At 47.2% G+C, this 24,507-nt stretch overlaps 1 protein-coding gene across 2 annotated transcripts in view; it reads right to left on the bottom strand.

The window, feature by feature from the left end:
* Positions 1-8,310: 8,310 nt before the first annotated feature.
* Positions 8,311-24,507, bottom strand: part of Klhdc10 (kelch domain containing 10) — a 54,678-nt gene continuing 38,481 nt past the window's right edge. For both annotated transcript variants that reach the window (XM_041675468.1, XM_041675469.1), the window contains 7 exons: positions 24,287-24,441; positions 21,753-21,901; positions 18,847-18,931; positions 18,076-18,142; positions 15,898-15,945; positions 14,078-14,217; positions 8,311-13,211 (listed from right to left, as the gene is read on the bottom strand). In XM_041675468.1, the coding sequence (XP_041531402.1) occupies positions 13,002-13,211; positions 14,078-14,217; positions 15,898-15,945; positions 18,076-18,142; positions 18,847-18,931; positions 21,753-21,901; positions 24,287-24,441 (854 nt within the window). In that variant the 3' untranslated portion in view covers positions 8,311-13,001. The remainder of the gene's footprint in view (positions 13,212-14,077; positions 14,218-15,897; positions 15,946-18,075; positions 18,143-18,846; positions 18,932-21,752; positions 21,902-24,286; positions 24,442-24,507) is intronic.

Below are 24,507 nucleotides of genomic sequence, written 5' to 3'. Positions count from 1 at the left end.
CTTTGAGCTCCTTGACTGACTGCCCTGGCCTGGCTGCCCCCTCAGGTTCCTCCGGCTGGGGAAGGGTCCCCTGCTGTTGGCTGGGTGCGCTCTCAGTGCCCTTTCTGTAGAAGCTGGCCTACGGTTTCTCTGGGAGCAGTGCAGGCTACTCTGTCTGGGGAGGCCTATCTGAGGCATGAAGAGATACTGAAAGAGGCACCTGGGCTCAGGCCTGCTCACATTCAGTGGTGTTGTAGGTTAGGACTCAAACTTTTGTGTGTCGGGGGGCGGGTGGCAGGGAAGATGATGATGGCGCTCTTCGGCTGATGATAATACTAAGAACATGCATAGCATTTCCATGACCTATGCGGATGAGTCAGAGCTGCTCAGGCGCGGGCACTCCATTCCACTTGGAACACTCACAGGTAATTTCGCGAGCGGGCTGCAATTCACACCTGGATCTTCCATCACGGCGACCTGTCGACACTCCGATGTGGCTTGGTTGGCCACATTTTCCAGGTGTCACAAGGCAATTCAACACACAGCAGATCAACCGTGGCTCTGCGGATGAGGACAAACATCCAGCAGACACATCCCAAGGCTGTCCTCGAGACTTGAAATTCTACCTGCTTTTGGTTTGTTTATTGTTATTGGAAACAGGGTCTCTCTGTGTAGCCCAGGTTGGCCTTGCATTCACTGTGAAGTCCAAGCTACCTTGAAACCCCAACCCCTTGTCCTTCTGCTCCCACCTCCCCAATGCTAGGATGACAGGCACATGCCACCAAGCCATGCTTCATTTTCTTATCTCATCAGACACTCTTCTGAGGGAATATTAGCAAGAATTTTTCTGCAGATCTATTGCCGCAAACATACTTATATCTGACACGGCCATTTGTATTCCTTCCGGGGTCCTTTTTGCATTGCTGACTTCAAGCTAGCTAATTAATTATTTTAGACACCACTATTAAATCGACACAGTGATTAATCTGATAATCCTTTTTATGAAATTACCTCTGAAATGCCAACTTTTCATCTTTTGAAACTCACTGTGTAAATTGCTCTGAAGATTACATTGTATAGCTTTTGGCTCTGTAAATCTTAAGGGCTGTGTTTTGCCAAAAGCCATAAATGCTGTCCTGGATTTATCAGGTCAATCAGGGAAGAGGCAGGCAGGAAATTGAAGGTGACTCACACTGCGAGTGTGGGGAGCGTTGACAAGAAACTGTTGAAACTTGCCACTGCGGCCACCTGCAGCAGCCAAGCCTGTTAGTAGCCTCGAGAAGCAGAGGGGCGGCCGGGCGGTGGTGGCACACACCTTTAATCCCAGCACTCGGGAGGCAGAGGCAGGCGGATCTCTGTGAGTTCGAGGCCAGCCTGGTCTACAAGAGCTAGTTCCAGGACAGCTGGGCTACACAGAGAAACCCTGTCTTGGGGGGGGGGGGGGGGGAAGGTCAGTTGCAACTGCCAAGGCTCCCTATCTGAGAGAAGTGCAGTTCTTACAGAGCCTTCTTCTTGCGCCCCTCCCCCAACCCCATTATCTCCTCCCAGTGCACAGGGCTGGGTCTTACTTGGCACATTACCTGAGCTCAAGGCTGAGAGGATAGAGCCATTGCTACTGACCCTGCAAGCCCTCAGGACCCACCCCTAAAGGCAGGGAGTACACTTGGGCCGTTGTTTCCCCCCTCCTACCCAGTGGGCAGGACCCCAGGATGACTCCACTCACTCCAGTCCTGCTTTAGACCTTGTTGTCCAGGATTCCCACCGCCTGGCTGTGGTGACCAAGCCTCTAACAGCGCAGCATTTCCTCTTCCTGTTAAAGCTTCTTTTCTATTTAGCAATGACACATTGAATCTGCCGGCGGATCTTACTGGGTGTGTGTTACATTGCTCTGTAGCTTGTAGAAGGCCTTCTGATTGCAGCCTGCAGACCAGGCAGAGGATGCCACCTTCTGCACCTGGGCCCCCAACCCTCCAGCCATCTCAAAGGGTTTACTGAAGGTCTACCATGTTTCAGGCTCTTTGGAATACAGAAAGCACGAGAACAAGGCAGAGTCCATTCCTGTCTCGTGACAATGGAGCTAGCGGTTAGGCAGTAAGCAATAGGAACATGAAGGGAGATGGAGAGAAGGCAGGGCCAGTGGAGGGAAGGCTGTGTATTTGTCGAGGGGTCAGGGTGAAGGCCTGGGGTCTCCCTTGCAGCCCCCTAGCTTTGGCTCTGCCTCATTGAGATGACATTTGAACAGAGAACTAGAGATGGAGGACAGAACCACAGGATACAGGAGGGAGAACATTGCAGATAGAGTGAGCCCTTGTGCATGCCTGATCATCCAAAGAGCAAGGCAAGGGCACTGTGGCCAGACTAAAGGGACCACAGCGGCGAAACCCGCAAACCAGGGACAGAGCTGAGGCATGGTCTTTTTGAGTGCCATTAAAGGAAAACATGGCCGTTTGTGGCCTTGTTCTGGTCTGAGAGCAATCACCCAGGAAGATCACATGCTCCCGCTGGCTCACGGAAAGTGAAAAGACCTGGGGAAACGGAGACACGTCACACAGATCCCACAGGTATCTCTACTGCTGCCTCTCTGGGGTCGGAAACCCCAGAGACTTCAGCCACAACCCACAGCTTCTGTTTCTGCTCTTCCCCTAGCCCAGCTACTCAGAGGACAGCTTCAGACAAGCTGCTTCACCTCCCCAGCCCTAGAAGGAGCGGCTGAGGAAGCCAGTAGGAGAGGTTTCAGACCCTCTCAGCTTGCTCCTCAGAGAAGCCTCAAGGTGTGGTAATTATTGAACAACGAGGACTTCAGTCATCTGGAGAGTGACAGGACAGTCCTTGTCCTGCAGGAGGGGGTGACCCACATGCGGCACCCCATGCTGGAGTTCTCTGTTGTTCTCATCTGATGCCACGCTGAGGAGCTGGACCAGTCTGGAGAAGGACGCTGGAGCCTTCATCTCAGTGGAGAATGAACTGGGCCGGGGTCTCTTTCAGACAGAACCTGTCTTTGGGTCTCACATTGTGGCTGCCTCTTAGCTGAGGTGCCACGAAGGTTTCTGGAACTGGCCAGCAAGGTGTGAGGGTCTAGGCAGGCCCTGGCAGCTCTGGCCCCTCTTCCATACTTTCTGAGTTGATAGAGGCATTTCTGATGTGAATCCAGTCCCTGGGGTGCAACTGTGTCTCAGGTCCCTACCCTATCTGCCACTTCACTGAGGGTCATGCTCCTCACCTCCCCTGCTCCGGGCCCACATCACTTTCCAGAACGACGCCATTATGAGCACAGCTAGGGGCCTTCCTCCCTGTTGCTTTTCCAGTGGGGCCTCTTTTCTCCCTAAAGTCATACAAGCACTTCCGAGAGAGCCATATCGACCGCCCCTCTAGGTTACCATGGAAACAGAGCTTTTTATTTCCTCCCTCCTGTTTACCTTGGTCAGGGGACTGCGGCAGAAAGCAGCCTGTCGCAGAAGGAGAAGGGAGGGCTAAGCGGGGAGTGGGAGCGGGAGGGAGAATCAGCTCGCCTTAAACCAGATCATTCCGGTTCGGAGTGGCTCTCCCCCGCAGCCCTGGGCCCCTCTGCAGTACTGCACTGCAATACCTCGTGGGGGCTGTGGAGGGAGGGGGGCTCCGGAGGGAGGGGGGCTCCTCCCGTGCAAAGCCTAGTGGGAAAGGTCCTAGACCCATGCTACCCCTGTTTGAGTTCCACGCAGATCTTCCTGTCTCCCAGGCCAAGGGCTTGGCATTCAGGGCATCCTCTGAGGGTGGTGCCCAGGGTGGTTGCCATGTTCCTCAGGTTGTCATTACGCAAGTGTCCACCCCAGTATAAAGACATGGGAGCTGAAGTCCAGGCCTTGCTCTGTGTACTCTGAGTGCCCTGGCTGAAGTGGCCAAGAAGGGTCCCTGGTGTGACCTCGAACTTAAAATTTCCCAACTGCCTTAGAACGAGACACCCGATTATGTATCAGACCTTCCCGAGCGCAGCCGGAGGGGCTCTCCCTCACTTTCCACCGGCAGTTTCTACCGCAGTTCTGCCGGCTTATGTCGCAGGCTTCCTCCCCGTCCAGGAGGCACCAGAAGGTGGTTGCTGTCCCTGGAAAACTAGCTCCCGGTGCTCCTCTGAGGGCATCATTACACTGCCAACTTATGCTGTCCTCAGTACCTGGTTACTCTAACTCTTACTCTCTAACTCGTTTCCTGGGTAGGACCCCTGCCTCTGAGTGCAATCTGCCAGAATGCAAGGCCGCGTCTCCTGTGGCAACCCAGCTGGGCTGCCTGCCCACTAGATGCAGTCAACGTGGACACGGGTCGCTGCAAGCCTCGGTGGCCACACGGCCTGGCTCTGAGCTGCCCGCCTCGCTGCCCGCCAGAGGGCGGCAGAGAAAACACCCTGGGCGGCTTCTCGGTGAAACACGAGGCCATCTTACCTTCCGAAAACCCTGACCTGACTCGGCAGCAGTGTGCACACTGGGAGCTTTGCCGGCACAAATAACTGGCGGTGACCCCTGGGGGACCTAGGGTCCTCCTCTAGCACGGCTTCTTGGCCCAGCCCCAGGCTTCACCGTGCCGCAGTGCGGCTCCGAGGAGCCACGCCCATCTGGGGAAGGGTCCCTTCCGTGCTTTAAGTTCTTCTATCCTCCTGTGAAATAAGGCTAAGCCCTTCAAGCTTATATTCCAATGTTTTTGTTTGGTTTCTGGTTTGGTTTGGTTTCGAGAAGCCCCAGCTGTCCTGGAACTCACTATGTAGACTAGGCTAGCCTCAAACTCAGAGGTCCACCTGCCTGGGTCTCTCAAATGCTAGGATGAAAAGCATGTGCACACGCTCCACGGCAATCAGCTATGCAGAAAGTGTACGGAGAAATGCTGGCGTGACAGCAGATACGGCTTTGCCACCAAGGAGGGAAAGTTGCCGATGCAGTCTTGGACCCGTGGTGTGCTGGCCCCATGCTCATCACTCCTAAGGGTTCCAGGCAGCGCAGGGTGGGCAAAGAGCAGCGGCTGACACCTTTGATCCTGAATCTGAGTTTGCTTGTTGGACGATGGAGTTCTTGAAGTCAGTAAGGGCCTTCCTCAGCCACCGGACAGTAAATAAATTTGCTTTCTTACAAAGGGGTCAAAGAACTTTTGGAAATTTGCAGTAAAGGCCAGAGCCTTCTCAGTTCCAGACTCCTGGCAGCTTGAGTTAGAAGGTTTAAGAAAGATAACCGATCTGCCTGTCCCTTCTGAGGAGACACGCCCCGATGCCTGCTTTATGTCACACGTACAGCTGCTGTAGAGATCCTGGCTTGGTGTGGGTTACCAGAATAGTAAGTGGCCCAAGTGTGCAGCTGTCTCTGTCCCTTCGCTAGCCAAGGAGCCATACTGAGCAGGCCTTCCTGCCTGGCGGCTTCCTGAGCTGAGAAGCCCCACTTCTGTACCTGAGGCTACGGTGTCACGACCTTAGGGGAGCAGGATGGGAACCTGCAGGATCTTCTCGGCATTGTAAGGCCTCCACCTCCTTTTGCCTGGCTAAGGAGAAAATAATGTTCTTGCTTGAGACTATGAAGGGACAAGATAGCAGGGAGTAAGCTTTGGGCCAGATAATAAAACCACACACTTAACACAACAGAGTGGGCTGTCTGTGGTTTTGTTGTTTTAAATATACCTCCTTCTCTTTATTTCTTCCCCTCCAGGACTGGCTCTTAAATTAAAAGGTTCCCAAACACCAGGCTGTATCTGAGCTAGTGAGGAACCTAACAGCCACACCCTCTGAGTCCCTCAAATTACAGACTTAGCCAGAAAAGATCCATTCGCAGTATCCAGGAGAACAAGGTGCTTGTTTGCTTTAAGGCAAAGGGGATGCTGAGGATTCATCCCCGGGCTCACAGGTCCCCACGTCCCTGCTGTATCCCCAGTCCCCACTCTAGTCTAGCGCTACAGTGCTAAGCAGTTTAGGCCGTGATGCTTAGTTATTGTTATTTGTTTTAGATACTATCCCTTTCATCGCTAATTAAACTGTCACCTAAATGACGGTCTCAGTTTGAGACCTCCGTGCTCCAGAGAGCAGCAGTGACCAGCATCTATGCAACAGTGTCATCTCGGAGCTCTTTACAGTCACTCCAGCCTCACAAGGGCAGCAGGGGACACTATTAACCCCACTTTAGGGGGAATGACACTAAAGCATTTGACTATTACTTCAGTGGTTTTTGAGAGGGAACTGGTAAGCCTGTGTGATCAGACTGTCATCCCAACACCAGGGTGAGCGGGCAAAGACAAGCATGCTCATTCATTCTGGCCTTGGCTCTGCAGGTCTCGGCAGGACAGCTGAATCAGAACTGAAGTTTGGGGATTTAGACCTCATTCAATGACTGTGGATTATTTTTTGAATGACTGCGCGCAGAGGCTAACCCTGGGAGGTGCGTCTCTCCTACCCGTGTGTACGTTGTAGTTCAAACCCCGTGCTGCCACGCTCTTCCCGGCTGAGTCAGCCGTCAGCTCTGCATGGCTATAAACCAGGGATTACAGGTTAGCTTTGCGGCTGGCTCTGTACGTCCTGCTCCTCTTACAGCCTACTCTGTCCAAACCTGGATCACACAGTGGTCACGGCACAAAGAGGGCACTCACCTACAAACTCCAAGCTCAGCGGACCAACAACTGGAGCGTCGGACCGAGGGGTAGCGGCCACCCAAGGCCAGTTATAGAGTTGTACAGCCTTTGGCCAGCATCCTACTCACAGGTGCCTGACCCATAAGGGACCTTGGAAATCCACTTCCTCTGACTGACCCAAGAAAAAGTGTTACACGCAGGAGGCAGGAGCAGAGCGAGCCCTACCTATCCCAACCCCTCCTCTCTTTCTAACACTGCTAATCTGTGGTTGGGGCGTGTGTGGCTCTTTATATTAAACCCCCGCAGAAGGCCTTGTGGGTGAGAGCAGAGACACGGACTGGTGTCTGAAGGCAGCATGCACGCAGCGCCGCAGACTAACCACAGGTGATGCGGAGACACTAAGCGCTCCGCTAGAGTTTCTAACAAACTAGGATTTTATAAATGTGACCAGAAAAGCGACATCATACAAACCCACTGAGATACGGCAACCCCTCCCCTGGGCCTTGCTTAGGAGCCCAGTCAAATGCAAGCAAGAGACTCCTTCGGAAACTGAAGGGCGGCTCAAGGTGGCTCGGCAGTCCTGAGGAGTCCAATTCACAACCACCTGGAACTTCAGCTCTGGGGGACTGGTCTCTTGTTTTGCTTTTTGTTTATTTGTTTTGAGACAGGGTCTCTATGTCATCCTAGCTATTCTGGAATTCACTATGTAGACCAGGTTGTCCTCAAACTCATAGAGATCGATCGGCCTGCCTCTTGTCTACAGAGTGCTAGGATTAAAGGTGTGTGCCACCATGCCTCTTTTTCTTTCTCTAAGAGTCTATTTCAAAGTCCTGGCAGGTCAAATGTATGGAAGTTAAAGGGACTTACTTCAGATTCTTGGTAGGTCTGAGGAGGGGTGCGTTTTAGGAGGAAAACAAGCTGAAGGAGGAAAGATCGACCGGCACAGGACATTTTAAGGACTGTCTGTATGGTGGAGGAAGGAGCACAAACCCCTTCTCCTCTTTGGAGATTTACATTGTAACAGCCAAAAAAATCTGTCCTTAGAAAAAGTCAATGGAGCCGGGTAGTGGTGGCACACGACTTTAATCCCAGCACTCGGGAGGCAGAGACAGGTGGATATCTGTGAGTTCAAGGCCAGATTGGTCTACAAGAGCTAGTTCCAGGACAGGCCCCCCAAAGCTACAGAGAAACCCTGTCTCGAAAAACCAAAAAAAGTCAATGTAAATAGAATTGAGTGTGTCCAATCCTAGAAGACAGGCCTTAAAGTGACCCAATGTGGATGGAATGTCCTTGTCTACTCTGGAGAAAGGTCAGAAGGTGAAGCAGGGTAAGAATTGTAGTTCCATGTCCACAGAACCCCAGGCCAGGACTCCAACTCCAGCCTTTTCTTTGGATTGTGAAGTCCTATGACTGTTCATAGAGCTCACATACCCCAGACTTCCCTGTATCTCCTCCAACCCTTCAGGGAAGCCTCGACACCACAAACCTGCTTGGCAGTATATGCTCAGCTGTGGGGTCTAGGAAAGGGCACGGGGAGGGGCTTGCCCCACAGGTGCTCCCTTGCACAGAGCGAGCTCTACTGAGAGGGTTCCCGTGGGTGCAGGAGATCTGGAAAGGGAGCAGACAGAACCCATCACAGGTGGGGTGGCAGTGGAGGCACACAGATGTGACAGAGCAAAGCTGACTCTGGTGGGGACCGCTGTGTATGTCAACAGGGGAGTTCATACGTGCACAAATTACTACAGACAATCCATGGCGACTTGGACCACATATGTTTAGAGATTTATTGATCAGATTGTTTTAGAAAACCGACAGCAAACACTGACAAGGTACATAAGTACTGGACATTTCAGGGGAGATTTACTTGCTTGTAGGAAACCAGGGGAGGTGGAAAAGCTGTCCTGATCACATGGCATGCACACCAGACTGCAAAAGGACATCCACACTATTAACAGGACTGTGGCAAGTAGCTTTAAAATAAGGCAAGCACTGGGTATGGCCTCGCAGCCTGCATGAAGAGCCAAGCCTGGCCCAGCCTCAGAGCAGCTGCAACGGAAGGCCGTCCTCTCTCCAGCCTGTCCCTCCAGTCTCTCCAGGGAGATGCCTGCACTCTCCCTGAGCCCTCTGCACGGTCAGCGTGCTTTCCGCTGCCTCTGTCTATGCCTGGCGTGTAACTAGCACGACAGTGACTACGACGTAGTGAAATTGGCCTTTTCTCTGAAAACTGACTCAGCCTGTGCAGACTAAGTGGGGCCTTTAAAAAACTTCTCAAAAGTTTAAGCAAATTAACAACGTGGGAAGCACACCAAGAAGACAGCACTACCTTTGAAGAACAGCTCAGACTTCTGTTTATGACACAGGGGGAGATTTTTCTTCTAAATCTCACCAAGTTTGAAGGGTGACTACACATGGAGGTTCCAAAACCCCACCGAGCCTGCTTTGGGCCTTGCCAGTGCTTCCAGAGTTCTGGCAACCTGGGAACCAATGGAATTTACACCTATGGCAACCACTTCTTGAAATGCAGGGCTATGACAATAAACCCTCATTCCCCCTGAAGCCAATACCAGAACACAAGAAAGAACAGAAGGGAAAATGGATTTCTGTGCTACATCAGAGTGTCGGTGGGAGGGCCACTGTAAGTATCCCTAAGACCACAGAAAACCAGGCTGGTTCTAGAAGAGACAAAACCCAACACAGTCCAAGAGGACAGTGCGCCCTTCCTGCACACCAGGCTATCAGACTGGAGAAGGTGACTCCAAAGGAAGAAACGGAAAAGCAAACTTTGTCAAGTTAAAGAGATGTGTTCAAATGATGGGGTTTCCTGTTCCTGTGAGACGCAGCCTTTTCTTCCCACAGGATTGAAGAGTTCTCTGGTGAGGAGGCAGTAGAGAACTCAGCAGCAGACCTTGCTCAAGGGCACCATCTCACCTCGGGTGACCACTGCGACAACACCTCTAAAGCTAATGGGACCACTGGTGTGGTGGCTGGCTGCTAGCCCCTCTCTGAACTTCTTTTCCTTTCCTAACTCCTAGTCCCTTGAAAAGGAGATGTCTGTGGGAGAGGAACAGGAAGGGGAAAGATATGTAAGTAAATCAACTGTTTAGCTGGGCAGTGGTGGCACACGCCTTTAATCCCAGCACCCAGGAGGCAGAGTTCAAGATCAGCCTGGTCTACAGAGCGAGTTCCAGGACAGGTTCCAAAGGTACAGAGAAACCCTGTCTCGAAAAAAAAAATTGTTAACAGGAAAGTTGAAACACTGATTATCCATGGGTTTCACTGTCTGTGCTTTCTTCCTGCTACTGTGAGTAACCAAAGGTCACCGTCATACTTTTTAATCTAGAAATGTTAATATTTCCATTATATAGTTTTTAAATCTAGCTCTGTGCTAGACATGAATGCTATTTAGCAAGCTTTTATATCAAGTCATTAGGCCCTGAAAGAGGACTCTTACCAGTGGAAAGGGTTTGTCTGCCCTGAAAAGCAGGGAAAGTTTAATCTATTACATACTGGTTTGCAGTTTTTCTGTGAAGTGGAAAATACCTTATAGTGATGGAAGCATCATTTAATAAGGTATTACATTCTCAGATAAATTAGTGTTTATGTAGGAGAACTGTACTAGTGTTAGGTTTTAATTCTTCACTTGGGCAACCCTCTCAAGTGAACTTCCTTATTCCTGGGCAAGACGTGCAAATAGGAGGGAGTACAAACAAGAATGGAAAAACCTCAACTCTTATAAACCAAGGAACAGGAATTTGTTTATGAACTAGAGTAAGAAAGCATGGACTTGGAAAAAAATCCAGCTTTACCAAGAAGTTGGCTTATGATCACACTGAAAATCCTTGGTATAATTTTACTCTAAAGGAATAAACTGACGTGCCCAGGACAGGTACAGAAAGTAGTGTAGCTACTTTAGAGTCATCGCATCTACACAATCCGTGCAGACTGTGTTTCTACATATTGCACTTCTGTTTCCGGGTCTGCAGGAAGATGGCGGGGCATACCTCAAAAGAGGCAGAGGAGCAGCAGGCATCGTTACCTTTCCCACCCAGGTGATGCCGTTGGGAATCCAAGTAAGTGCTGGTTATAGAGAAACTAAAATGCTGGTGACCGTCAGAGGACACCCAGTCCTTACCTACAGTTTGGCATCTAGAACATGTGCGCATGAGCAGCTTACAGCACTCCCGGCTGTGCCGCACTTTCCCTAGTGTTCTATTCCCAGACACTCTAGACCAGACGTGTACCTAGAAGATACAGACAGTCGTTCATGTCAGGCCTCTAACATCTACCTCTAAGAAGACTGCCTACAAACGGCTTAAAAAGGATGCCAGCAAGTGTGGCTTGAATGGGACCCTCTTTATAACTTTCTGGTCTAACAGAGCCAGCAAGTGTGGCTTGAATGGGACCCTCTTTATAACTTTCTGGTCTAACAGAGCCAGCAAGTGTGGCTTGAATGGGACCCTCTTTATAACTTTCTGGTCTAACAGAACCAGAGGCCTTCTTGTATTCCAAGGACCATGGGAGTCAAAGCACAGAGGCTGAACACTCAGTCTTTGGTCCCTATATAAACCAATGACAAAAACCCTTCTATCACCCTAGCTTGGGATGTAGTTCTGCCATGGTCCAGAGACCTGGCCTGGAGTCACACAGTTTCGAACTCACAAAGTGGCTCAGGCTGACTTCCTCTGGAGAGGGCTCCTCTGGTGGTTAAGAAGCCAAAGCCACACCAACAGGGAATGGCGAGATTGGGGGATGGGAACCCTAGAAGAGCAGCTCCATTTCCTTACTCACAGAGAAGTGCTTCTACAGATGGTGGGCAAAGGCTCCAATAACAACCCACACGGATGGAGCGTAAGGCCTGCTGCAAGGAGAAGTCAAAAGACCTACCTAGAACTGCACACTGGGCAGAACTTTTTAATTCTAACTCAAAGGTGACTTTAAATCCACACAAACTACAGAGATCTCTTCTGGGTGAAAAGAAAAAGAATAATGTTAAAGCTAGGTGAAAAAGAGGCACTTAAAGGAAAAATGTGTTCAAAATCTCCTGCAGGTATCTCCTCCTTAAGGGGCCTGCAGGAGGGTCTGGTTCGCCCTCCTGCAGGCCTCCAGCATTGCCTACACCTGTGGTACCCACGGGCTTACTCACAAGTGACTCCCTCAACTCTTCTAGCAGTCTGAGGATGAAATGAGTAAAACTTAAGTCTCCTTTCTTCTTAGATTTAAGAAAACAAAACAGACCAGAACTAAAACCTCTTAGACACACACAAAGCAAATGACCCTGTCTCACTCCTTCCTCCTGATGGTTTTCAATGGCACTTGCTTCTCGAGGAAGGGTAAGCTGTGCCTCTTCCTTAAGACCTTTTATCCAGTTACTAGGCAATTACGGCATCCTGTATACTGAAGCAGACAGCAAAAGAGGCACCAAGCTCAGGAGGGAATCCAGAACCAACTGCCTGAGAAAATGCAGGAATAAGGTCCAGAGACTACAAAGAAACGAGCTCTGAAAAGGAAAGAGCTGCTGTGATAGTCAAAGCCCATCGCACCAAGCAGAAGCTAAGCTAAAAGTCTCAAGGGTGCGGGTGCTATGCTCTACTCTACTGTCCTTTGACATCTACACCACACACTTAGAATCTACAATTCCCCATGAAGGGGCTAAAGACATATTTAAAGCCATTAATAAGCGAAGGGGAAGTTCAAAACTGCCTGGAAAGAACTTGACGCCATACATTAATTTGAAAGACAACAACAGAACATGACAGTGGCAGACGGCACTAAATCTCAGCAGGCCGCAGCTAACCACTGGGGTATCACAAGGTTGAGGGGCTCACTAATCAAATACCGCTGAACTGTCTCCTTTCGTCAAGGTTAGATATCTTTGTGCCAAGTCATCAACCACTGCTGCCTGAGTCCAGCCACTCAGACACATCTCAGAAACACTAATTCAACATCCAAATTTAAGAACAACCTGCAAGATGTTCCAGGTCAGTCTTCTCGTTCTATCTCCCAGACCACTGTTGGTTGCTGGCTTTTTAAACTTGGTGTTTGTTGATGATAATGCTTTAATTTGTGGTATTAGCTGACATGGTCAATATGTTTAGAATTTCTTTAAAATAAAATAAAATAAAATTGAAAAAAACAGCAACAAAAAACAATTTCTCTCTCTTGATTCCTAACCTCATTAAGGTACTTCAGATATTCCCTCGGCTCCATCAAGAAAGAGGGATGCATGTATGGGGTGCATACTGGGGCAGGAGGGAGGGGAGCAAAGAAGAAAGCACAGGAGAGTGAGATGTCCATTAACTTAAACCCATTCACAGAAAGGCATCTGATGTATTTTCTGAATAAGGCCTTGATCAGGGTAACCAAACCTCTCTGTAGCACACTCTACACTGCCCATAAATAAAGGAGTCTCTTTAAATTAACATTTCCAGTATCAATGAACAGGCCGGAAATCCTCATTTCAAGCGTTCGATGAGTTCCTGTGTTAGTCCAAGGTGCAGAAGCTGTGTTCGGGAGAGGTTTGCTAGGTTGGGGAAGGCCGCGAGCAGCTTCTCCCACGCCAGTTCCAGCAGGCTGGGTACCACCAGCCAGATCTTAAACAGTGACCCAGTCCGTTTGTTTTCATGGATGTTCACGACTCCTCCGTGAATGTACATGCAACCAGCCTATGAACAAACGGCAGTTAGAAGAGAGAGAGCTACCAAGGTGGAGATTTCAGCAAAGTGAGGGAGCAGCATACACTGAATTAAGGTAAGATGAAACAACACAATCCCTCGGGCTAGATGTGCAATCAGGCCCTGGGTTCAACAGTCAGCATCACAGACACAGAATCTTTCACTGATCTGACCCCAAGCAGAAGTACTTCTGTAGTGAGTGGGTTGTTAAAGAAAACAGTTGGAATCAAACTCTTTAAGCTCAAATGATCTGCTTCCTGCATGGTGGAATTACCACATCCAGTTCTATGGTTTTGCTTTGTTTTTTAATTCGTTTATATTGTGTTTTGGTTTTCTTTTCTTTTCTTTTTTGAGACAGGGTTTCTCTGTGCAGCCCTAACTGTCCTGAAACTCGTTTTGTAGATCAGGCTAGCCTCAAACTCACATAGATTCGCCTACCTCTGCCTACTGAGTGCTGGGATTAAAGGCATGCGCCATCACCCCCTGGCTTTGTGTGTGTGTTAATTTAAACTATAAACAACTTTTTATTAACAATTAAATTTAGATTATTTGAGTATCCAGACTATCAAATTCTGGTAATACAAAGATGAAAATAAAGGTTCTTACAGTATCTTCAATAATATGGTACTAAATAATCACATTATTCTGCCTTCTTAGGAAACACCTAAGAATTGACAGTCAGGACCTCAAATACCACATACTAAATTTCCTTTACATTTCAGTGCTCTTTTAAACTTGCTTGTGAGAGTATTTTTCTCTCCTTTTCTTAGCCTAAAGTTTGTAAGTATCAGCGTCTTTTCTACTTGCTAGTACTCCTTCCCATCTACCACGTACGAATAACTGAAAACAAAACTCACGGGTGTGACAGCCGCACAGTGGAAGTAAACAGGCTCTGGCATGGTAGCAGGGAGCTTCACCCACTGAAACGTCTGCAGATTCAGCTTCCAGATGTCTCCCAGGATCACTTCCCCGTTATAGCCCCCACAAATGAAAACATCTGTCGAGAAAGGAGAAAGGCAATAGCACACAAAGGAAATGAACTACAGCTACAGCATGTCTTCCGGGAGAACATATGCTTAGCAGACAGGTGGGCCATTCCTCAACAGAACTGGGACTAAGGATGCCAGCCTCTAAGGAGGCTCACGTCAAGGTTCTCAAATTTAAATATTTCTAGGTTCCAGGCACAGAAAGTGAATGAACAGAGGCTGGAAATAACCTGAGTTCTGGAGAAAGTTCACACTCTGAAGGAGAGTGGCTATACAGCCCCAGGAGGATGCCCTGGGAGGGGCAGGCTAGCTACTGCATCCCCATTTCCTAGAGAAGCTAAAACTCCCACTAGGCAAGAAACACTAATCAAAAATAAAACACAGCTATAACCCAGGTTTTCAAACTCTTCTTTTTAATAACATCTTGGAAAACGTATGCTTTTTTAAAATTCCTAGCAACAAATATCCTCCCCAAGGAAATCTCACCTAGGAGGAATGCTCACTGTAATATGCAATCTGGGGCCACACAAAAACGCTCCTTTGATCTGCATAGCTCTGGGTGGGTCAGTTTTAACTATTGATCTACTTGTAGCGAGGGCCATGTCACCTTTTAAAGGCCCAGAAGTTCCAACTGCATGATGCATGGCTCCCAGGAAGCAAATGAATAAATGGCTAATTCAAGTCTGGGCCAAGTTTAGGCCAATACTTAATTAAACTATAAAATATGTCAGAAACTTTTTTGGCTAGGAGTCAAGAGAAACGTTAAAGCACAGCTTCATTCTCAGAGGCAAAGCAGAACAGTGTCACTACCTATAAATCTTACCCAAAAAGCAGAAGCCTAATTTTTAACAAGTCCCTGCATATACATAAAATGGCAGGTAAGTACTACTTAAATCTGAACTGGGATGCAAAAGGATACAGGCTATCGGTCTCTGCATATACCCCTTCCCAGAGGTGGGGGAGAGTAAAAGTGCTCAAGGAGGTACATCAACTATAAAAACTATAAAATGTCCTGTACATTAAAAGCCAGGAATATTTGCCAAAGAAGAGTTGTTACCATGCTTAAAGTAGCTGCTACTTTCTGAAATCATACAAGGACTTTGCTATAGGAGGACCAAGGAATGAACTCTGAGTTCACATCAGATAGAGAACAGAATAAACTTTATGCTATAATAGTCTGGAGCAGTTATAACAATTTTAGCCCAATGTGCAGTGAGGTCTTACTCTGCAAGCACTCACAGTGCTAGAACCATAAATCACACTGAAAGAGCCAGTGGTACAACAAAAGCTTATTTACCATCTACTTCAGAGTTCTTTTAACAGAGAGAGCCCAGACACAGAACTAGTTTACATTTTGAAAACTGCCAAGAGACACAACTCTCCAGAGTTCCCTATTTAAATTACAAGAAATCAGCCGGGTGATGGTAGCGCACGCCTTTAATCCCAGCATTCAAGAGGCAGAAGCAGGCGGATCTCTGTGAGTTCGAGACCAGCTTGGTCTACAGAGCTAGTTCCAGGACAGGCTCCAAAGCCACAGAGAAACCCTATCTCGAAAAACCAAAAAAAAAAAAAAAAAAGAAATCAGTGTGGTCCAAAATTATGCACCCCTTTAGAGGAGCTAACCAGGAAATCAGTCATTCTCAGCAGGTAAGATTACAGAAATGAATCAAAATTTTATTTAGACTCCATACCATTTTTTATTTGAACACAACTGTGACATCTTCGGGCTGCAGGAAAACCTGTCGAACACATAAATATAGGAATTCCATTATTCAAGAGAACAACAGCTAGCCCTCCAACCCTTCCTGATGAGAAGTCAGAGAAAGTCAGAAAGGAGAAGGGACGTGACAATGACGGTTCCGATGATCTATTATTCGTTTTATCATTCTTGTATGAGTATGTGTATATATCACATATGTGTGCCTCAAAGATCCACAGAGAAACTCACAATGCGAGCTGGAGTTAAAGGAGGTTGTGAATTCCTGATGTTGGAAACAGAACTGAGGTCCTCTGGAAGAGCAGTGTGCGCTCTTAACCACTGAGCATCTCTCCCTGATGTTGGAAACAGAACTGAGGCCCTCTGGAAGAGCAGTGTGCGCTCTTAACCACTGAGCATCTCTCCCTGATGTTGGAAACAGAACTGAGGCCCTCTGGAAGAGCAGTGTGCGCTCTTAACCACTGAGCCATCTCTCCCTGATGTTGGAAACAGAACTGAGGCCCTCTGGAAGAGCAGTGTGCGCTCTTAACCACTGAGCCTCTCTCCCTGATGTTGGAAACAGAACTGAGGCCCTCTGGAAGAGCAGTGTGCGCTCTTAACCACTGAGCCTCTCTCCCTGATGTTGGAAACAGAACTGAGGCCCTCTGGAAGAGCAGTGTGCGCTCTTAACCACTGAGCATCTCTCCCTGATGTTGGAAACAGAACTGAGGTCCTCTGGAAGAGCAGTGTGCGCTCTTAACCACTGAGCCTCTCTCCCTGATGTTGGAAACAGAACTGAGGCCCTCTGGAAGAGCAGTGTGCGCTCTTAACCACTGAGCATCTCTCCCTGATGTTGGAAACAGAACTGAGGCCCTCTGGAAGAGCAGTGTGCGCTCTTAACCACTGAGCCTCTCTCCCTGATGTTGGAAACAGAACTGAGGTCCTCTGGAAGAGCAGTGTGCGCTCTTAACCACTGAGCCTCTCTCCCTGATGTTGGAAACAGAACTGAGGCCCTCTGGAAGAGCAGTGTGCGCTCTTAACCACTGAGCCTCTCTCCCTGATGTTGGAAACAGAACTGAGGCCCTCTGGAAGAGCAGTGTGCGCTCTTAACCACTGAGCCTCTCTCCCTGATGTTGGAAACAGAACTGAGGTCCTCTGGAAGAGCAGTGTGCGCTCTTAACCACTGAGCCTCTCTCCCTGATGTTGGAAACAGAACTGAGGCCCTCTGGAAGAGCAGTGTGCGCTCTTAACCACTGAGCCTCTCTCCCTGATGTTGGAAACAGAACTGAGGCCCTCTGGAAGAGCAGTGTGCGCTCTTAACCACTGAGCCTCTCTCCCTGATGTTGGAAACAGAACTGAGGCCCTCTGGAAGAGCAGTGTGCGCTCTTAACCACTGAGCCTCTCTCCCTGATGTTGGAAACAGAACTGAGGCCCTCTGGAAGAGCAGTGTGCGCTCTTAACCACTGAGCCTCTCTCCCTGATGTTGGAAACAGAACTGAGGCCCTCTGGAAGAGCAGTGTGCGCTCTTAACCACTGAGCCTCTCTCCCTGATGTTGGAAACAGAACTGAGGCCCTCTGGAAGAGCAGTGTGCGCTCTTAACCACTGAGCCTCTCTCCCTGATGTTGGAAACAGAACTGAGGCCCTCTGGAAGAGCAGTGTGCGCTCTTAACCACTGAGCCTCTCTCCCTGATGTTGGAAACAGAACTGAGGTCCTGTGGAAGAGCAGTGTGCGCTCTTAACCACTGAGCCTCTCTCCCTGATGTTGGAAACAGAACTGAGGTCCTCTGGAAGAGCAGTGTGCGCTCTTAACCACTGAGCATCTCTCCCTGATGTTGGAAACAGAACTCAGGAGCTCTGGAAGAGCAGTGTGCGCTCTTAACCACTGAGCATCTCTCCCTGATGTTGGAAACAGAACTGAGGTCCTCTGGAAGAGCAGTGTGCGCTCTTAACCTCTGAGCCTCTCTCCAGCCCTGACCCCATTCCTTATTTCACTTGTACCACACAGCTCAGTTCTCCATGTTAAAAACTCCTGAGAGCTGAGGAACAATAACTTCTAACACCATTTGTATAACTATTTTATGTGCTATACCACTTAAGAAAATTATCTTCACCTCCCCCCAAAACAAGTATAAAATACATTAGCTAAAAACATGAATCAATACTTTTAATTACCTATTTTTTCATGAGGTTTTGTTGCGATCTCCTCCCATGCATTTGTTTCAAGGTTGTATGCGTGGATCTTGGAAGAAAAAAATATATATGTACAAGTAAATAGCTGTAATCTTAATTACCATGACATCAGATTTTTAAAATAAACATTTTTTGAGCAGTTTTAGAAAGAGTGAAAAGAAGAAGCTGGAATGAGGAGAGAAGCATGCCTGCCTCTCAGTGCTGGGTGCTGTCTACCTCCTTCTGTATCTCTACAGTGAGCATGAAGCATTCTTGTGGCCAGAGAGAAAAGCAACACCGGTAAGAGAATAAAGACAAAATCAACAAACCCTTAAAAATCCAAGGCAGGCCAGGAGCTCTGTCACCTGACTTAGGTCACCTCTGGGATTTCTAACTATGACATTTTCGAAATGCCATGGGGATGGATAACTAAAAGCCCTGAGGAGGAGCTGGGCTCTCTGGAGTCAGTGGTGTCAGCCCTAAGTGTGCACTGACAAGGGGGGTGTGACATTCTGAGAAGCCTGGCGAGCTACACATTCTCTAGTGCTCGTCCTCCCCCACATGCTCACAAAGACTTTCAGCAGTGATGAAGGTGACTATCAGCTGCAATGCGTATCAGGAGCACTGAGTCCAACCTTCTATCACAGAACAACTGTTGATGAAGCTGCTTGAAAATCCAAATAACTAACAGAATCATCCTGATTAGTAAGATACAAGCTTCAGTCCATTGTCTCCCACTATTTTTTACTTCTTTAAGAAGAAAAAAAAAAGTACCTTGTTTAAGGAATAGGCTGTCCAGGAAGTCCCTCCTCCCAAGATGTAAATCCTCTGCCCATCATGAGCAATTTCATGTCTGTACCTGAAAATACCGAAAAAAATAACTGGGTGAAAATGACCTCCGTAAGGTTTAGCTGTGAGGTTTCTCTTAACTAAATATTACCATTATTTATGATGATAAATTATTAGCAATGAGCTAGTATTAACTAGTAGTGAACTAGGTAAATGAATAAAATGCATTAGTATACAATCAATAAGAAATAAAGACAGTCAACCCATCCCAAAGTCCTATTCACACCACTAACTGGAAAGGAAATGAGCTCCATGTTAAACAGGCTGCAGACAGGTTTAGAACTTTCAGTACACACACACACAAACGCAAGGGTGTCCCCATCTCAGAGGGCAACCACAGCTACCTCCAAATTTACTTTTATCTTTCTTTCTTCATTTTGCTGATTTGTATTCTTTTTTGCTAGTTTGTTTTTTTTTTTTTACTTAATTTTTTAATTCATTTTATGTACCAACCATGGTTCCCACTCCCTCCCTTCTTCATCCTCCTCTGCCCACAATCCCCCAACCCAGCCCCATCTACTCCTCAAAAAGGGTAAGACCTCCCATGGGGAGTTAACAAAGCCTGGCACATTCAGCTGGGACAGGACCAAGCTTCACCCCACCCCCAATTTGTATTTTCTAGATTATCTATAATCTTTCTGTGATAACTCTGTAAATGGAGAAACTATCACCCAATAAATGACCTACCTGTATTTAATTAGAACCCCACACTATGAGTTCTTAAGTTAAGATACTTATTATTTTGCAGGAAATTGTGTGTACACCCTCTAGAACTTCCATCTAGGCAATTGAGCTACAACTGAAACTTCTTCCCCTCCAAGAAAAATGCTGTGATGGCCATTCTTGTTAGTCAGCTTGACTACATCTGGACTTAACTAAAACCAAGTGGCTCAGTAAACTGTTTTTTCCCTTTCGTTTTATTTTCCGAGATAAGGCTTCTCTATGTAGCCCTGGCAGTCCTGGAACTGACTTTATCAACCAGGCTGGTCTCAAACTCCCAGAGATCCACCTGCCTCTGCTTAGGCGCTGGGATTAAAAGGTGTGTGCCACCACTGCCCAGCAGGGGATTTTCTTTTTTTTTTTTAAGAGGTTTTTATTTTTTAAGCATACGATGTTCTGCTGGCATGTTCACACCAGAACCAGAAGAGGGCGCCAGATCTCATTACAGATGGTTGTGAGCCACCATATGGGTGCTGGGAATTGAATTCAGGACCTCTGGAAGAGGCTGAGCCATCTCTCCAGCAGGGATTTTTTTTTTCTTAAATAAAGCATTTGAAGTGGGAAGACACAACTTTAATCCAGATCTTTTGAGGTGGGAAGATAGATCTACCCTTAACCTAAGCCTCACCTTCTGCTGGCAGCCTATATAAATGACATGGAAGAAGGAAGCTTGCTCTCTCTTTGCCTGCTTGCTCTTACTGGAAAGCCCATTCTTTCACTGGCATGAGAGTCTACTTCTTCAGGATTCTGGTGTATACTGAAGACCAGCTAAGACATCCAGCCTCGTGGCCTGAACAACTACTGGATTCGTGGACTTGGCATTGGCAGAAAGCTATTGTTGGACTAGCTGGACCATAGCTTGTAAGCCACTCTAATAATCCTTTATTATTCTATTATTTCTGTTCCTCTAAAGAACTCTGAATAATACAGGCTCTCTTAGAATTAGAATTCTTTTTTTTAATATTTATTTATTTATTTATTATGTATACAATATTCTGTCTGTAAGTATGTCTGCAGGACAGAAGAGGGCACCAGACCTCATTCCAGATGGTTGTGAACCACCATGTGGTTGCCGGGAATTGAACTCAGGACCTTTGGAAGAGCAGGCAATGCTCTTAACCACTGAGCCATCTCTCCAGCCCCCAGAATTAGAATTCTTAAAAAAAAAAAAAAGGTTTATTTATTTTTGTATTTCATACATATGGGTGTTTTGTCTGCATGTACTCTGCACACCAGAAGAGAGAAATGAATCCTGTTGTAGAATATTAGTTAAAGATGTGTTATATTTGTTTAATGATGCAAAGATATGTTGCATTCGTTTTTTTTTTTTTTTTTTTTTTTCAAGACAGGGTTTCTCTGTAGCTTTGGAGCCTGTCCTGGAACTCACTCTATAGATCATGCTGGCCTCTCCCTCCCAAGTGCTGGGATTAAAGGCAGGCGCCACTACCGCCCGGCCATTAAGTTTAATTCTAAGAGGTAACTATTCCTATGGAAAGAACCATGAAAGATCTGGGGCCTTTGGTAGAAAACAACAGGAGAGCAATATGATGCTGCTGGGATGTTTCAGAGACAATGGAATGAACGACCATGCCACCCAGCCTCCATCCGTCATCTTATCGTCCCATCTGTCCTTCCTTCTCACCAACAGTCACTGACCCTCACTGACTTTTTTTTTTTCTTTAGTTTTTCGAGACAGGGTTTCTCTGTAGCTTTGGAGCCTGTTCTGGAACTAGCTCTTGTAGACCAGGCTGGCCTCGAACTCACAGAGATCCGCCTGCCTCTGCCTCCCAAGTGCTGGGATTAAAGGCGTGCGCCACCACCGCCCGGCCCCTCACTGACTTTTATTGGTAACTGCTACCATTGGTTCCTTTCAACACGTTATTAGCTTCTTACTACTGAAAGATTAAGAAGTACATGAGAAGAAGATTTTAACAATTCCACAACTAGAGGAAAACACTGTATTCTCACAATAGCCCCTTCTTTACCACTGATCTGGACCCATGTGCCAGTTAGCTACCTTATCAAGGGAGTCTTTTCTTCATGTCGTCAAGGTGCTGAAAGAGCTCAAATCTGAGCGGGAAAGACCAGAGTGCTCAGCCCCAGCACCTCACCTTTCCTCTGGCAGATCACAGGACAGGTTGTTTGGTTTGAGTTGTGTCCACACCATGGTATTGAGATCTAACTTGTGCAGGTCTGTGCTGTAGATGTAGCCAGTTGTTCCCCCAAAGACATAAAGGGAACCATTGATGAGGGCCATGGCCTGTAGAAAGAGGGCGAATAAGAATGACTCCTTAACACTACAACAGAACACAAACTTAGCAATGCCCCCACATCATGTTTATCAAATTCTCTCTCTCTCATTTTTTGTTCTGGTTTTGTTTTTTTGTTTGTACTGCTTTGTTTCTGTTTTTGTTTTTTTCTGTATAGTGCTGTTGTCCTGGAGTGGCCACGAACCACAGAGATCCGCCTGCCTCCCGAGTACTGGGATTAAAGGCATATACCACTATTGCCCAGTTTCTCTTCTTTTTAACCCTTTCTGTTCTCCCAAGAACTGGAGTCAGTTCCCTGCACCCTTGTTGGGCAGCTCCCAACCACCTGTAACATCAGCTCTCCAGGCACCTGTGCACCACACCATATAAATAAAACTAAAATATCAGAGCTGGAGCAATGGCTCAGCAGTTAAGAGCACTTGAATTCTGTTCCTAGTACCTACATGGTCGTTCAAACCATCCCGTAATTCCAGTTCCAAGAGATCCAACACCCTCTTCTGACCTTCATGGGCACTAAGCATAGACATAGCACACACACATGCAGGCAAAACATGCATGCACACAAACTAAATCTAAAAATAAAATAAAGTATCAGACTTTGTCCCAGGTATGAAGGTACTTGCTTATAATCCTAGTACTCAGGAGCCTGAGGCAAGATCAGAAAAAAGTCTGAGGCTGAGCTACAAAATGAGACCTTAAAAACAAAACAAAAAAATTCAAAACCAAAAGACTCCACTAAAAATCTCAAAAATTAAAAGTTAAAGAGCTGGCAAGATGACCCAGTGGGTAAAAGTGCTAGCCATGCAAGCCTGACTCTGATTCATACCCAGAACCCAGTTCTCTGACCTGTTCCCTGGAGCTGTGGCACGTCTGTATATGCACACTCTTACACATACACACACTAATAATAATAATAATTAATAAAAAATTTAAAGATTAAAAAAACCATCCCCTACAGCAGGTAATCTGACATTTATTTGCCTGTAACCCCAACTATGCATGAGGCCAAGGAAAGGCCATACTGCATGTGAAACCTTGTCTATGAATGGATGACTACACCTTTTCCTAGAACCTAGGGGCTATTTTACTTTTGCCTTTACAAAGTAAAGCTTTGCTGGTTCTACCTAGAAAGGTATCTGTTAGGTGATTATCTCAGAGTCAAGAATGTAGGGACCGCGGACAGGAGCATTTCCACTAAAAGCCATCTATCTTCCTAAGCAGTCTGAAGAAAAACACTCCCAAGAAGCAACAACAATTGGAAACTGCCACAGAAGTCTGGCACCTAGAGCTGGCATTTCCATCAAACTCCTCTCCAGTCACTGCCACAGTTACTTCTTGGAGCTTGAGTGGCCCGCAGTTTGATAGAGTGGGCTGGAAAGAGTTCCTTCAGAGTTTGAGCTCAGAAGTGTTTAATCACGCCTGTGTGCAAGACAGTTGGGCCTGATATCAAATGGTAGTTATTCCAAGTTCAGCCAATGGTCTCAAAAGTCTGTTTGGGTGGATAACCCACTATCTTTCTGGATATAACTTTACATATCAAAGATTAAGCCAGGCGGTGGTGGCACACACCTTTTGTCCCAGCACTCGGAAGGCAGAGGGAGGTGGATCTCTGAGTTGAGGCCAGCTTGGTCTACAGATGAGTTCCAGGCCAGCTACAGCTACACAGAGAAATCGGTCTCAAAAAATGAAACCAAGCAAACAATACAAACCAACAGCAAAGGTTAAACTGACTATGAAGTCTCTAGATGTTTTAGTTCAGCTCTGTGTTGAGTCTCTTGATGAGCTACACACGCTTCTTAGGAAATAAAGTTCTTGGTAGAATCAGAGCAGACTCAGACCATGCTAAAGCTCAGTCTTGCACTAGGGGTTGGTGTAGTTAAAGGCGTTTCTACATAGATTTATCTCCTAACCTTAAGATTGAATTAGAAGCAAATAAGGGCACGGGGAAGATGGCTTGGTGGGTAAAATTCCCACACCATGTAAAACAACAAACAAAACTCATAAAAGCAGCGCTGGGGAGGCAAGGTCAGGCCAATCCCTGGAGCTCACTGGCCAGGCAGTCCAGCCTCATCAGCAAGTTCCAGATCCCAGAGACTGTCTCAAAAAAGAAAGGAGAGATAAAAGGTGAACACAGTTCCTAAGGAACAATACCTGAGGCTGTCCCCTAGCAAACGCATAAAAAATTCTCTCTCTCTCATCCTTCTCTCACCTCTCTCTCAGCAAAGAATGGTGAAATCGAGAGAGGGGAATGGTAAGATTTATGAATTGACTTTCAATCTCCATTAAACAAAGTAGCACTGTATTCTGACACTGCTGCTAGACTAGAACAATATGAAAATAGGCACATTCACCGTTAATTAGCCACAGACTAGTACCTGTCCATATATACGACTGGGTCTCTTCCCCCGACAGCTGAGTAAAGCCCATCTCTTGTACTTCACGTTACAGACATGGACGTCATTGCCGTTGCTCTCACCAAATGGGATGCCTGTACCTCCAAACACTAACAGGTTGTTTCCGTGCAGCACAACTGGGGAGGAAGATACACACATTCCACTTATGCAACTGCTTCCTACAGTGTCTGCCCACGAACCCA

Source organism: Microtus oregoni, unplaced genomic scaffold (genome assembly GCF_018167655.1).
Source record: "Microtus oregoni isolate MIOR12 unplaced genomic scaffold, Mior012 000026F_ref0000081, whole genome shotgun sequence".
In the NCBI taxonomy this organism is placed as follows: Eukaryota; Metazoa; Chordata; class Mammalia; order Rodentia; family Cricetidae; genus Microtus; species Microtus oregoni.
Note: the sequence above shows the minus strand (reverse complement) of the source record. Positions and strands in the feature narration are given on the sequence as shown.